This window comes from Pan paniscus, chromosome 2 (assembly GCF_029289425.2).
Source record: "Pan paniscus chromosome 2, NHGRI_mPanPan1-v2.0_pri, whole genome shotgun sequence".
NCBI classification, from domain to species: Eukaryota; Metazoa; Chordata; class Mammalia; order Primates; family Hominidae; genus Pan; species Pan paniscus.
Window position 1 is genome coordinate 126,405,261 of NC_085926.1, and position 12,520 is coordinate 126,417,780.

General features: G+C 59.9%; 1 protein-coding gene and 1 long non-coding RNA gene across 2 annotated transcripts; one reads left to right on the forward strand and one right to left on the reverse strand.

The window, feature by feature from the left end:
- Window positions 1-85: 85 nt before the first annotated feature.
- GATA2 (GATA binding protein 2) lies at window positions 86-8,589 on the reverse strand. Its single transcript, XM_008954763.5, has 6 exons — window positions 8,375-8,589; window positions 7,466-7,739; window positions 6,391-7,032; window positions 4,524-4,669; window positions 2,484-2,609; window positions 86-1,980 (listed from the first exon to the last, which is right to left on the reverse strand). Exons 2-6 carry the CDS (start codon window positions 7,692-7,694, stop codon window positions 1,681-1,683), a joined length of 1,443 nt encoding a protein of 480 aa, XP_008953011.1. The 5' UTR covers window positions 7,695-7,739; window positions 8,375-8,589; the 3' UTR covers window positions 86-1,680.
- Window positions 8,590-9,797: 1,208 nt separating this feature from the next.
- On the forward strand, window positions 9,798-12,025 carry LOC103783426 (uncharacterized). Its single transcript, XR_010111647.1, has 3 exons — window positions 9,798-10,081; window positions 10,445-10,735; window positions 11,196-12,025. It is a non-coding gene; the product is annotated as an uncharacterized LOC103783426 (long non-coding RNA).
- The last annotated feature ends 495 nt before the right edge of the window (window positions 12,026-12,520 follow it).

Consider the following 12,520-nt stretch of genomic DNA (forward strand, 5'->3'; position numbering starts at 1 on the left):
CGGCGACAAAAGCAATGCAATCTGGCTGCCCAAATTCACACCCGGGACTCAGCACCCTGGGAGCCCACAAGACAGGCCAGGGGCATTCACAAAAAGTATTTTATTATTCTTAACAGTACTCACTTTAAAGGAATAAGAGGATAGCATACATTTTTTACAGACAATATATAAATGTTGTACATAATTAACAATAACTTAGTTCACTAATCCAAAATAAAACAAGCCAAATAAAACATAAAAACAGAAAATACTGCCGATTCTTTTTCTTATGCGGACACTAGTACAAAATAAGTTACTTCTGGCCGTGGTGCTCCCTGCAGCGACTGCCCGCCCATGTTGCACTTGGTCACTACATCAGCACAATCCTCCTCCTGGGCCAGGGGCCCCTCACAGGCCACCACACCCCGCCGTCACCGCATACAGAATCTAAGCTCGGGACACGTTTATATACAGCTGTACCTTGGGAAGGATCCAGACAGCCACAGTAAAGCTGGACCTGAGACCCCAGCAGGGACACAGCCTCTCCCTGGGTCCTGGTCCTGACCTGCCCCCCACTCCTGCCTTCACCCCCCGCCAGGCCAGCAAATGCCAACCAGCCCCCAGAAACCAAGGGCAGCAAAGGCCCCTCCCCACCCCCAGCTTTCATACTAGGGCCGTGGGATCCCAGCTCTTTTCCAAAAAGAATTGCAAAGCTCCAACCTTGTGTGTAGGTTTTATTCCTTTCATAGCAGGGCTCCTGTGGCTACGTACAATCAACTGGACCCAAAAAGAGTTTAAAAATAAAACAATTAACTCATCAGCGAGTTAAGCTTATGCATTTTTTTAATATTTTTCTTTTGTCTCAGAGTAGGAGGCGAGGGGGTTGAAGGGTTAGCAGAAAAAGGATGTATTTACAGGGTCCACCTGACAAACAAGACAGGCTGTGGCTTGCGCTCAGTAAGGGGACACAGTCACAGCAGCTTCGGCCTCAAAGCCAAGGGAGCGATCTGGGAGACGTTTCCCCTTTCAAGAAAATGTTGTTTCCTTCCTGTGACCCAGCCCTGGCCTGGGAATCTGTGCAGGACCGCCCGTGATTGTCTCTGCCCTCCAGGGCCTGGCCCGTCAAAGCAGGCACCAGCTCACCCTCCCTGGGCCGTGGCCACTCTGGCTTTGGCTCAGCCCAGCCTGGAGTTCGGCTATTTCAGAGAGGGAAGCCAGAGGAGAAGAGGGTGCAGGCTGAGGTCCCCACAAATCTGCCCCCAGAGCCCTGGCAAGTGGACCCGCCAATCCCGAGGAAGAACCGGAGGACTTGGGACAGCTCAGACCACCAAGTCTCCAAGTCCTTGTTAGAAACAAGAGCAAAATAAATTATTTTTGCCTAATCCTTTTTCCTTCTAAAAATGGTTGCCTTCGTCTGTCCCATCCCCTCCTTTTCTCTCCATAAAGTTGTCCTTGTTGTTCTCCAAACAACTGTCCATGCAGGAAACCCCACCTGGGCAGCGGTCAGGTGCGGAGGCAGCCTCTCAGCGGTGGGGAACATTCACAGTAACTGCTGGCAGGCTGCTGGGCGCCCTCCAGGAGAGGGGGTGCTGGGCCGAGCCGGGCTGGCAGGAGTGGTGTCGGCCTTCGGGAAATGCTGGGCTGCTAAGGGTTTGGTCCACCCATCCCGGGAGTGCCCGGTCCTCGACGTCCATCTGTTCCCTAGCCCATGGCGGTCACCATGCTGGACGGGTGGGGGTGGCCGAAGGAGAGGCTGGAGGAGGGGTGGATGGGCGTCGGAGTGGGCAGGATGTGTCCGGAGTGGCTGAAGGGCGGGAGGTGGCCCACAGGTGCCATATGTCCAGCCAGGGCAGCTGCACTGAAGGGGGACGACTTCTCCTGCATGCACTTTGACAGCTCCTCGAAGCACTCCGCCCCTTTCTTGCTCTTCTTGGACTTGTTGGACATCTTCCGGTTCCGAGTCTGGATCCCTTCCTTCTTCATGGTCAGTGGCCTGTTAACCTAGAGGCAACCACCAGTTTTCAGAGGGCCAGTTCCTTCCTCCAGCAACATTCCTCCCACCCCGCCACAGCGTGGACCAGAGGCAGGTCAAGCTGAGGGTCCCAGGAAGCCAGGAATTGTGCCCGACCTTCATAGTCCCATCACCAGATGGCTACCATTCCAGGAAGGGCGGGTTCTGGCATATGGGGCTGACCCACACCCTCCCTGGCTCTGCCCACCGCATGCCAGCACTGCCCAGCCAACTGAAGTCCTCCCCTCCACCCTGACCCTTTTTAAGCAGAGAAACCACTTCCCTAGCCCCTGAGACCCTGTCCTAGCCAGCTCCACCTCCTGAGCAGAGGCAAGGCGCCCCCTCTTACGGGAAGCCCTTCTGGCGCTCACTCAGGGCAGCAGCTTCCCAAGCCAAGCCAAGCTGGATATTGTGGCTGGGGCCTCTTGCCTGGCAGCACAAAGCGCAGAGGTCCCCTGGGAGGGGCGGGGTGGCCGGGGCGGGGCGCACTCACATTGTGCAGCTTGTAGTAGAGGCCACAGGCGTTGCAGACAGGGTCCCCGTTGGCGTTTCGGCGCCATAAGGTGGTGGTTGTCGTCTGACAATTTGCACAACAGGTGCCGGCTCTTCTGGCGGCCGACTGGGAGGGCAAGGCAGCGTCAGTAGGCTGGACTCCCACGCCCACCTCGACCCCCCTCCCTGGCCCTCGCTCCACCCCCAGTCCCCACCAGCTCAGTCAAGGAGGGCTAAATCTCACATGGGAATCAAAGCATCTCAGAACCATGGAATTTTAGAATTTGAGAACGATATAAGTCAAGACTCACAGAACTTTGAAATAAAGAACTCTCAGAAGCCTGATGTTAGAATCAACGGGATTGCAAGAGCTACAGGGGAGAATTAGCTACCTCCCCCAACTACCCTGCGCTCTAACTCCATAAATGGGGAAACTGAGGCCCTGAGAAGGGCTCTCTAGTAGCACAGGCATCCTGAGGCTGAGCCGGCTTGGTCCCCCTCGAGCCCCTGGATCTGGGGCCGATTCTGTGTCTCCTCTAGCACGACTCCGCTCAAAATCCATAATCCTGGGTGAGTCAGTGTCGCTGAGGCCAGCGCAGGTTTACAGAGTGCAGAGCTGCACCGTCCAACACTGTAGCAGCTGGCCACAGGCAGCCATTTAAATAAGATCTAACTACAAATTAACCAAATTAAAAACCCAGTTCCCTCAATTGCACGAGCCACATTTCAAGTGATCAATATTCACATGTGGCCAGGGGCTACCACAGTGGGCAGTGCAGACACAGAACTTTTCCATCTCTCCAGCTGATGTGAGTGCTGATCCCCCCCATCCAGCCCCCCATACCCCAACCCTTAGAGCTTTAACCACCCAGCAGCCCCTCTGAGTCCTAGTCCCTCAGGAAATGCCTGGCAGAGGTAGGGTCTGGAAATGAGCGCCTGGTCCTTGCAGAGAGAAGCTAGAGGGAGGCTTTACCCAAGAAAACAGATCCCCTCTCCCGGTTCCACCAACGCCAGCCCCACAGTGACAGAGGGGGTCCCCCAACACTTCCCAGAGAACTGCAGGCGGGAGTGCGCCAGGTGGCGAGTGTGGGGGGCTGGGGGCTGAGGCCTGCAGAGCCTGGAACTGCCCCAGGCCCAAGCCTGGTCACAGAAGGGACAGAGGGACTGCAGCCGCGGGGGCAGGGAGGGGTGAGTAAGCAGCCTGAAGCTGGAATTCTGACTCAGGGGCCAACGCCGCGTCCTCCACCTCTACCCCCACCCGGGCCTCACCCCGCCCTCGCTCCAGGGGAAAAAAGGCCCCCAAACCAGGGAACGATTTAAGCCTCATAAATCACTTCGCCCTGAAAAAATATATTTATTATTCTTAGCATTTTACGCATTATTTGCAGAGTGGAGGGTATTAGAAATTTCAAAACAGCCCAGCGAGAGGCAGGACTGAGCTGAGGAGACTCTAAAAATTCGCAGAGTCCGGAAACAGATACACGAAGTTTCCTTATCTTCAGGCTGCAGATGTCCGGATAGGAAACTCCGGCAGGAGATCCGAAAGGGCATTTTTTAAAAATCACTCAAATGAAAATACACAGTATAGGTGACTCCATGGAAAAATAATAAAGGGCAGGTTTTTTTAGTGGCCGGTGTGAGTTTGTGTTTTATTTAAATAAGCACGAGGAGCTTGTGAGCGGGGCTGTCGGGGAGGGCTGAGCCACAAGGAAAAGTACTTCATGGCCCTATTTTTAAAAAAGAGCTAAGCAGAGGCCAGAGGACAGGAGTTCAGCCCGTGGACACTCAACTTTGGGGATCCCGGAGCAGAGTGGGGTGGCGCAAGGGTGCCCGGTGGGCTCCCTATACCCGAGGAGGAAATCTGGCCCAAAAGAATCTGGCCAGAAAGAGAGACGACCCCAACTGACATCCCAGTGCTTTTCATGATAAAAGAGGATTTCAAGCGGCAAAGCGTCTGCATTTGAAGGAGTTTTTTTCCCCTGTAATTAACCGCCAGCTCCTGCCCAGCAGCCCCCTCCCAGCCACCTGTGCCTGCTCCTACCAGTCTTCGCTTGGGCTTGATGAGTGGCCGGTTCTGCCCATTCATCTTGTGGTAGAGGCCACAGGCATTGCACAGGTAGTGGCCGGTGCCGTCCCGCCGCCAGAGAGGGGTGGCTGTGGCCCCACAGTTGACACACTCCCGGCCTTCTGCAGGGGAACAGGGAAAGACACGGGGGCCTGCTTAACCGACAACTTCTCGGGAGGGAGTCCAGGGCAGGAAAGCAGCCGGCGGAGCAGTGCCGGTGCCTCTCAGGCACACGGTTGGCCTGGGCCTGGCTGCAACAGCCTGGGCAGGAAGAGGGACCAGAGGGTCTCCCACATGGGAGAGGGCGCAGGTCCAGAGTCGTTTAAAGCCAAATCCCCTGCTTCCAATCCTCAAGAGGAGGGATGGAAACGAAAGAGGAGGGGAGGAGGGGCCCAGAGCCTCAGGCGTTCTGGAGCAACCAGGAGGGTATTTACTGCAAACTTTGCCGAGGGTAGGGTGGTAGCAGGAGTCACCCAGCTCAACCTGGCCGGGCCCAGGAGGCTCTCTCCTTCCCGCTCTGGCGCGTCTCTTCCCCTCTCCTCTTTTGTCCCTCTCCTTTCTACCCAACTGTGTCTGCCCCACCCCGTCTTTCTGCTCTAAGTCCAGAAGCATTTCCCTCTTTCTCCCCAACTTTTCTCCTCTTCCACCAAAGCTTTAGAATTTTTCTGAGTCCTGGAAATAATGGATCGAAGTTGTTGTTCTTTAAAATAAAATAAATAATAAGCTCTTTCTTTTTTAGATAAGTGGCCTTGGTTTTTTTTGTTTGTATTTTTTTTTTCAATTAAAAGACCATCTGGAATTCAAATAAAATGCAAAACAAACAGGAGAAAGGACCGAGAAAAGGCAAGCTGACGGGTCTGAGCAGAACTAGGACCCTGAGCCGGGGCTCAGCGGGTGCTGGGGCCAGCGGGGGCTGGGGCTGGGGACCAAGTTGAGCAGGCTCACTGCCTGGCATCGTGTTCCCCAGGAAGTTGTTCTTGATTTAGTTTAAACTAAATGAGGAGTACAGACTGGCAAGAGAAGGTGGTTCCTGCACTCAGGAGTAACTGTTTTAAAAACCTTCCCCCTCTGTGGCTCAAAGGGATTCGGGAAAGAGACATGGACAGCAGGAACTCCACACTAGCCACGAGTTTCTGGGTTTATGCTCTGTGGCCAGATTCTTGGACAAACCCAGTTTGGCCCCAGCCAGCTGCGGGAAAAGGGGCGGGGGCACTGCGGCTTCATCCCCTCACTCCAGCCCTCAGGGAGGGAGAGGGAAGGGCCTGGTGAGGGCAGGGAGCAGGAGCAGGTCCTGGGAATTTTGCTCTGGGGTAAATATCCCGAGGAGATCAGGGAGCCATCGAAATCCCAAGATCAGACTGACTGAGTTAGAGACCCAGATTCCTTAAGGGTCTGGAACCTCCGGAGTGCCTGAAACATGCACACACAACATGCACACAGACACACGTACACACATGCACACGCGCTCCCAAACACATGCACATACAGACTCACTTCCCTCGCTTCACATGCTAAGTCCTGAGGTGGCTTGAATTTTCACTTAAGATTCAGGGAGGGAAAGGGGGAATTCCTGTTCTGTGTTCTGGTCAGGCAGTGACCAACCCTGGGGCAAGGAACTGAACTTTGGGGGTACACTGGAAGCACTTAAGAAAATGGCAAAAGTTTTAGAGTCTCCTCTCCCTGACCCGGGGGTCTCAAACATCTGTTGGGGGCTATTAGAGAGAAACATCACCCATCCCCAGATCTGGGAAACCGACACTGCCCCCTCTCCCAAGTCACAGCCCCCCACCACAAAAACGCAAATGCTCCCCTCTTCCACGAAGTCCCCAGCACCTGCCTTTACCTGAACAGGAACGAGCCTTGCTGCGCTGCTTAGGGGTGAAGCTGGAGGCCGGTCCCCCCAGGAAGCCTCCGGGGTGGAAGAGTCCGCTGCTGTAGTCGTGGGCAGCCGCCGGCACATAGGAGGGGTAGGTGGGGATGGGGTGGTGTGTAGCAGGCTGGGTGCCCATAGTGGCTAGGCCTGGGCGCAGGGGACTGCCACTTTCCATCTTCATGCTCTCCGTCAGTGACACCTGGTACTTGACGCCGTCCTTGTCCTCTCCTCGGGCTGCACTACCCCCCGCGGAAGATGAGGCTGGAGACGCAGCCCCCGTGGTGCTAGGGTCAGGAGACACTTCTTTGGGTGGCGTGGGTGGGAAGCCGAAAAGGTGGGAGCCAGAGTGGGCTGCTGTAGGGGTGAGGGAGGCCACTGAGCTCCCGCTGCCTCCTCCGCTCCCACCCCCAGCCCCTGGGTACACAGAGAGTGGGCCTCCAGGGCCTCCAGCAGCTGAGGGGTGCAGTGGCGTCTTGGAGAAGGGGCTCACGGTCCAGGGGTTGTGGTGGTGGGCCGCAGCGGCAGAGAGGGCTGCTTTGCCCCCGTCCAGCCAGGGCAAACCCGGGCTGTGCAACAAGTGTGGGCGGCACATCTGGCCTCCGGTCAGGCGGGCTGCGGGCAGAGAGAGAGAGGATCAGGGTGGCCAGAAAGATCAGGGTAGGCAGAGCTAGGGACGCCCCTGACAGACATGAGATCACGACTCCCAGAACCAGCAGTCGTCCCCTCCCCAAAGAAAGCCAGAAACATAATACCCCACCGGTAATAATCAGGAATGTCAGTCCAAGCTGAAGGACAAGTGGCATAGAAGGAACCCCACCGGACAGACCCTACAGGGAACCCTCACGGGCCAGCTGGAAGTGGGCAGAAACCCTGCGGGTCCCACACCCTCCCCAATCGGCCGCTGCTCCCACCTCTCCCGCCCCGATTTTTCAGCAGCTCGATTCCTGCGGATCCTACATCCGGGAAGCAAGCAGACGGGCCCTCCTCCCCTCCCTCGCCTGGCGCGCGGCGCCTGGGTTCTCATCACCACGGGCCCAGTGCTCACCGTGCGCGGGGCTGTAGGAGACGCGCGCCCGCGCGTGAGCGGGGTTGGCATAGTAGGGGTTGCCCTGCGAGTCGAGGTGATTGAAGAAGACGTCCACCTCGTCTGGAGGCAGCAGCTGCGCGGGTTCCATGTAGTTGTGCGCCAGGCCCGGGTGGTGTGAGTCGGGGTGCTGCGCATTCAGCACGGCCGGGTGCGCCATCCAGCGCGGCTGCTCCGGCGCCACCTCCATGGCCGGCGGCGGCGGCTCAGGGTCTGGGTGCAGACGGCAACGGCCCTGCGCGAGGAAGGGGGCGTGAGGCGTGCCGCCAGCGCCTGACACCCCCCAAAGTCCCACCACGAGGTGTCCCGCGCGCCACGGAGCCCCAGCCCAGATCTGGCGAGAAAGAGCACCAGTCCCGGGTGGGAGGAAAGCCCAAGGCTCAAAACGAAAGGAAGGCGGGGGAGGGGGTGCAGCCACGCACACTCACGTGGTGACCCGCGGCTCCAGAATCACACACCCGTGCACATGGGGTCACACCCGGGGACAGGTCCCGACACCAGTGACCCCAACAAACGCACAGAGCAGCACTTCAGTCAGACACTCACACTGAGCCCCCCCGCCCGGTAGACAAACACATGAACACAGACTCAAAAGTTGGAGACAGGCGCCCGGGCACCCAGTGTGGCACTTGATCCCAGCGACACGCACACACCCACACTTGGCGCCAGATACACATACTGATCTCAACCCCGAAAACATGCACACGCAGCCCCCTGAATGCAGTACTAAGCGGCACAATCAGGACCTCTCAACAAAGCACACCAAAGCAGTCGCCCGCAGCCTGGCCCCCCGCCCTAAGTCCCCCCAGAGTCCCCTCAAAGCTAGGAGCGCCCCCAGGCCCCCAGCCGGCTCTCAAACCCCAAACTTACACACGCAGCCGTGGGGAGGGGAGGGACTCGGCCTCTGAGAGTGAAGGAGTTCCGGCGGGAGCCCCGAGGGCGACGGGCCCAGGGACAGCACGTCCGGAGACTGGCGGGGCTTACAGGGTAGGAGCTGGGGGTAGAGTGCGCCTCGGCCTCGGGCCCGCCCGGCTCCGGCCCCTCGGCATCCTCCGGCCGCCCTGGCGCCAGCTGCCGACTCCTGCACAGACATGAAGCGGGGGCCGCGCACGCCTAAGAAGCCCAAGCCAGCCAATCAACGCCGCGCGCCTCCCAGCCTCCGCCTCCCATTGGCTGCGTCCGCAATTCCCGAACCGCTGGACTCCGGGACTGACCCGCGGGCCGGCCCCCTTCGGCCGGCGGGCCCCCTCCCCGCGCGCTCCTGGCGGCCCTTGCTGCCAACGCGCCCCACCACTAAGGGACCCTCACCCCAAGGCCCGACCCCTGCAGCCCCTCTTGCGAACACTCCGGGATCCCTCGATGCTCTGGGCCTCCCTAGCAGTAACTAACCCCCAACTGCCCCCTCCCCAGGAGCCCGGGCCGCGCACCCTCTGGATGACCTCTCCCCGAGACCCTAACCCCGCCACGCTCCTTCACCGCTGAACGTGGTCAGTCCGAGCGCAGTTACCTACCCAGACCGTTCCCTCCCCTAGCTCGGGCGCTGTCTGGGTGGACTGGGGGTTGGGAGGGTTCGGAAGACAGCGGCGGCACAGCAGGAGCCGAGAGGGGCAGAGAGGGGCAGGAACTACAGGGCTCTAGAGGGCACCTGGGCCTCGGACACGCGGCCGCTCAGGGCTGTGCTTGACCCAGTGGAGGTGGCCGGGCCGGTGGCTCCAGAAAGGGGGAGGGGGCACCCCTCCCCGGGCGTGGCCTTCGCAGGCCAACGGGCCCAATTGCCTGGGGCGAGGCCGTGGAGACCCGGACTGGCGCCGGCGCCAGCTGGAGGGGGACGCCCCCGGGCAAGAGGTGGCATTTTTTTTCCTCCGGGGGGGGGCTCCCCGAGGTGGCCTCTGGTGAGGGGGAGGCGGTGGTCTGAGGTCTCCGTCTTCTAAGTCACCTGGAAGTGCTCCCCACTCACTTCTAGCCCGGAGATCGGCTCTATGGTTCGTGTGGGCCGGGCGCACAAGTCTTCCTCCCTCCCATTGTACAGACTGGGGAGACGGAGGCTCGAAGGGAGCCCCGGGCCGAGGAGGGAGGTCCAGGACAAAGGCATTTTGGGGGACCTAGACAGGTGCCGAGTACTGGGGGGACTCAACAGTGTCCTCCAGCCCTCTTCCCTGTTGGGCCCGAGGCTCCCGGGGTAGATGTCCAGAGGGCCCCCAGGTGGGTCGCGGGCAGGAGGAGGGCTGGGGTCCCGGCCACCCCCGGGAGAGTGGGGGAGGGGCGGCGGGATTGACAGTCGGTAATTGGGTAACTGGAGGCGGCTTCTCCGGCCGGGCGGCCCCGCCACCGCGACGCCGAGCCCCTGACGTCACCCGATTCGCCAGGAAATGAACTTTTTAATAATCCGAGGAGGGAGGAAAGCCCTCGGTCCCCTCGGCTCCGGGGGCGCCCGGCTGGGCCCAGCTCCGCGGGCGCGCCCCCGTCACCCCCTCCCAGGCCAGTTCAGGGCAGCGCCAAGGGGCCGCCGGCTCAGGCTGAGGCCTCCTCCTGCCTAGGCGTCTGGCGTCCGTTTGTCTGTCCGAGGCCTCAGCGCAGGTAAAGCGCGGGGCTGGGGGGCGCAGAGCTCCATTGGGCTGGGAACCAGCGCGTCTCGTGCCCTTGGGGGACCTGCCTGCCCGAGCCGCCTGCTAAGCCTCCCGCTCCCCTCCACGCTGGAGCGCGCGGAGCCCGGTCTGCTCGGAACTCCACTCTGCGGGAGCGGAGGCCGGCGCCAGCCCGGGAAGCCGCGCAGGGGGCGGGAGGCCGAGCGCGAGGCCCTTGGCGCCGGGCCTCCGCGGCCAGGCCGGGCAGGTGAGCAGTCTCCGTGCCTCCCGGTTGGCGTTCCCCTCAACGCGTGCGGTCCCGCCGGGGCCCACTGTCTCTCCGTCCGTCTGTCTCTCAACTTTTCCCATCCTTTAGCTTACGATTCTTCATCAACTCGTAAAATGAGATCGCCGCGGAGCTCGAGCCTATTTGGCGTCTCCGGAGACTAGCAAGACCCTCTGAAAGACACCGCGTCCCCAGGGATAATCCCCCGTGTCCGGCAAAGCTGCCCCGCTCGAGCGCGAACCCTGGGACCCAGCGCGGGAGGCAGACCAGCAGCTGGCCGCTGGGCTGTGAACGCCAGGACCGAGCGGAAGCTTCCCGCCCGGCCGCGATCGGTGCCGCGGCTCTCAGGGAAGTGGCTACGCGCGGCCCTCGGGAAAGCAGGTAATTCGCCTTTTTCTCCCACCGGCGCGGTAAAAATTACCCCCCCCCCTCCCCGCGTTCTGTGTGTATTCCCAGTTTCAGCGCAGCGAGCTCGGCGTCTAACCCCTCCGCGGCAGGGTCCCGGCCACTGCGGTAGTGGAGGTGGCCAGCCTGGCTGAGTCCCCTGCCCAAACGTCAGCCCTGCGCTGCCGCCTGCCTGACGCAGAGCGGAGCGAGGGAGGGGATTTAATTACCCCGCTCGGCAGCTCAGAAAATCGCCGCACAGAGGGGCTTAGCAGGACGGTTAAGGAGTGCTTGAGCAGGGGCCTCGGGAGACCCGAACCAGCCTCCTTGCCCGCAATCCGGTGTAGAGGAAAAAAAGGAAAGAGGAGTTCTGCCAGGTCCTTTCAGGCCTTGGGGTTGCCTTGCTCGACAACGCAGGCAGGAGTCGGCTTGACCGAAGCCTCCACCTCGGTTGCAGGTCCTGCGTAGGATGCGGGACTGCTGCATTCTCTGGCGGAAACGAACCCGCCTGGGAGAGAGAAATGCGACGCCAGGTAGCAGGGCGCCCAGCTGGCCAATAAAGAGGGACCCGCGCTCGACAATGTCTGTGTGTGCCAGGCAGACCGAGGGACACCAACCGGGCCCCTCCCCATTAGGCCGAAGACATGGTCCTCCCACCTTGGGCCCCAAACAAACTCCCGGGGAGGGTCAACGCAGCCCCCAGAGTCGGCTGGGGTCTTGAGGCGCTGTTCCAGGCCTGGTGAGAGCAGATTTACTCCAATTTATGGGCTGGAACTTTGGGGTCCCCAAAACACCTTTAGAGGGACGCGTTCCCTTTTTCAGTATTTTGTTCGTTCGGGAGCATAGTTGGAAATGCTGGCGCTGCCTTTGATCACATTAAGAAGCTGTCACTTTCCTTACTTGGGAACAAGATTTCTCTGAGGACTGGAGAAGGTCGGCCAGGAAGCAGAATTTTCGAAGGATCCTTTTCAAGTGGCCCGAGAACTCACAGCGGCGATCGCCACCATTTGACCTGGGTGCTTCTGCCTGGGAGCTGGGGAGGTAGCAGATCTGGTGCCCGGTTCTAGAGTGCTTCTCAGGCCTCTACTAAGCCGCGGGTGCCAGGTGGGGACACAGAGCTGCCCAGGTCTCCCCGGCCGTCCAGCCCTCCCCTCTGAGCCCTTTGTTTAAAGTTAGCTCATCCGAGGCGGCCCCTTTGGGACCATAAGTTTGCCCTCCCTTTGCAACCTAATTCTTCTCGCCTTTTCCTTATGGGCAGCTAATTGGCCCGCGGTGTGGGGCTGGGGGTGGGGTGTCAAGGAAACCCATTTGCTAAGGGACTACCTTCCATAGAGAAATTTAATTCGCAACCCAGCGGCCTCCCAGCCCCACACTGGCAATAAACCTTGAGGGGTACGGGGAGGAAGTGGGGTGCCTTAGCAGATGGGCTCAGAAGTTCCCTTAAAGCCGGGGCATTAGATCTCAGGCCAGCAGCCATCCCTCCAGAGGGGGTTCCCAACGGGGGGACTACTGCTATAACGGCCCCTCCTGCTCTTTGAGGTTCAATTCCAGCCCCTTAAAGCAGAAGGCTCCCTCCCTCGGCATCCGTGCAGGCTCTCCCACCTCATTACTGTTCTGTGTCTTTGGGAATCGTAGAGTCTGTGGCCCCCACGTCCTAGGTGTCTCGGCACCCTGGACCCAGGCGCCTCCGAGATTCTATATCGCTTCTGACCCCTACCTTCAAGCCTGGCAGGCTCCCCGCGGAACCCTGCTGAGACCCGGAGACAATCGGGCCGTGCTTCT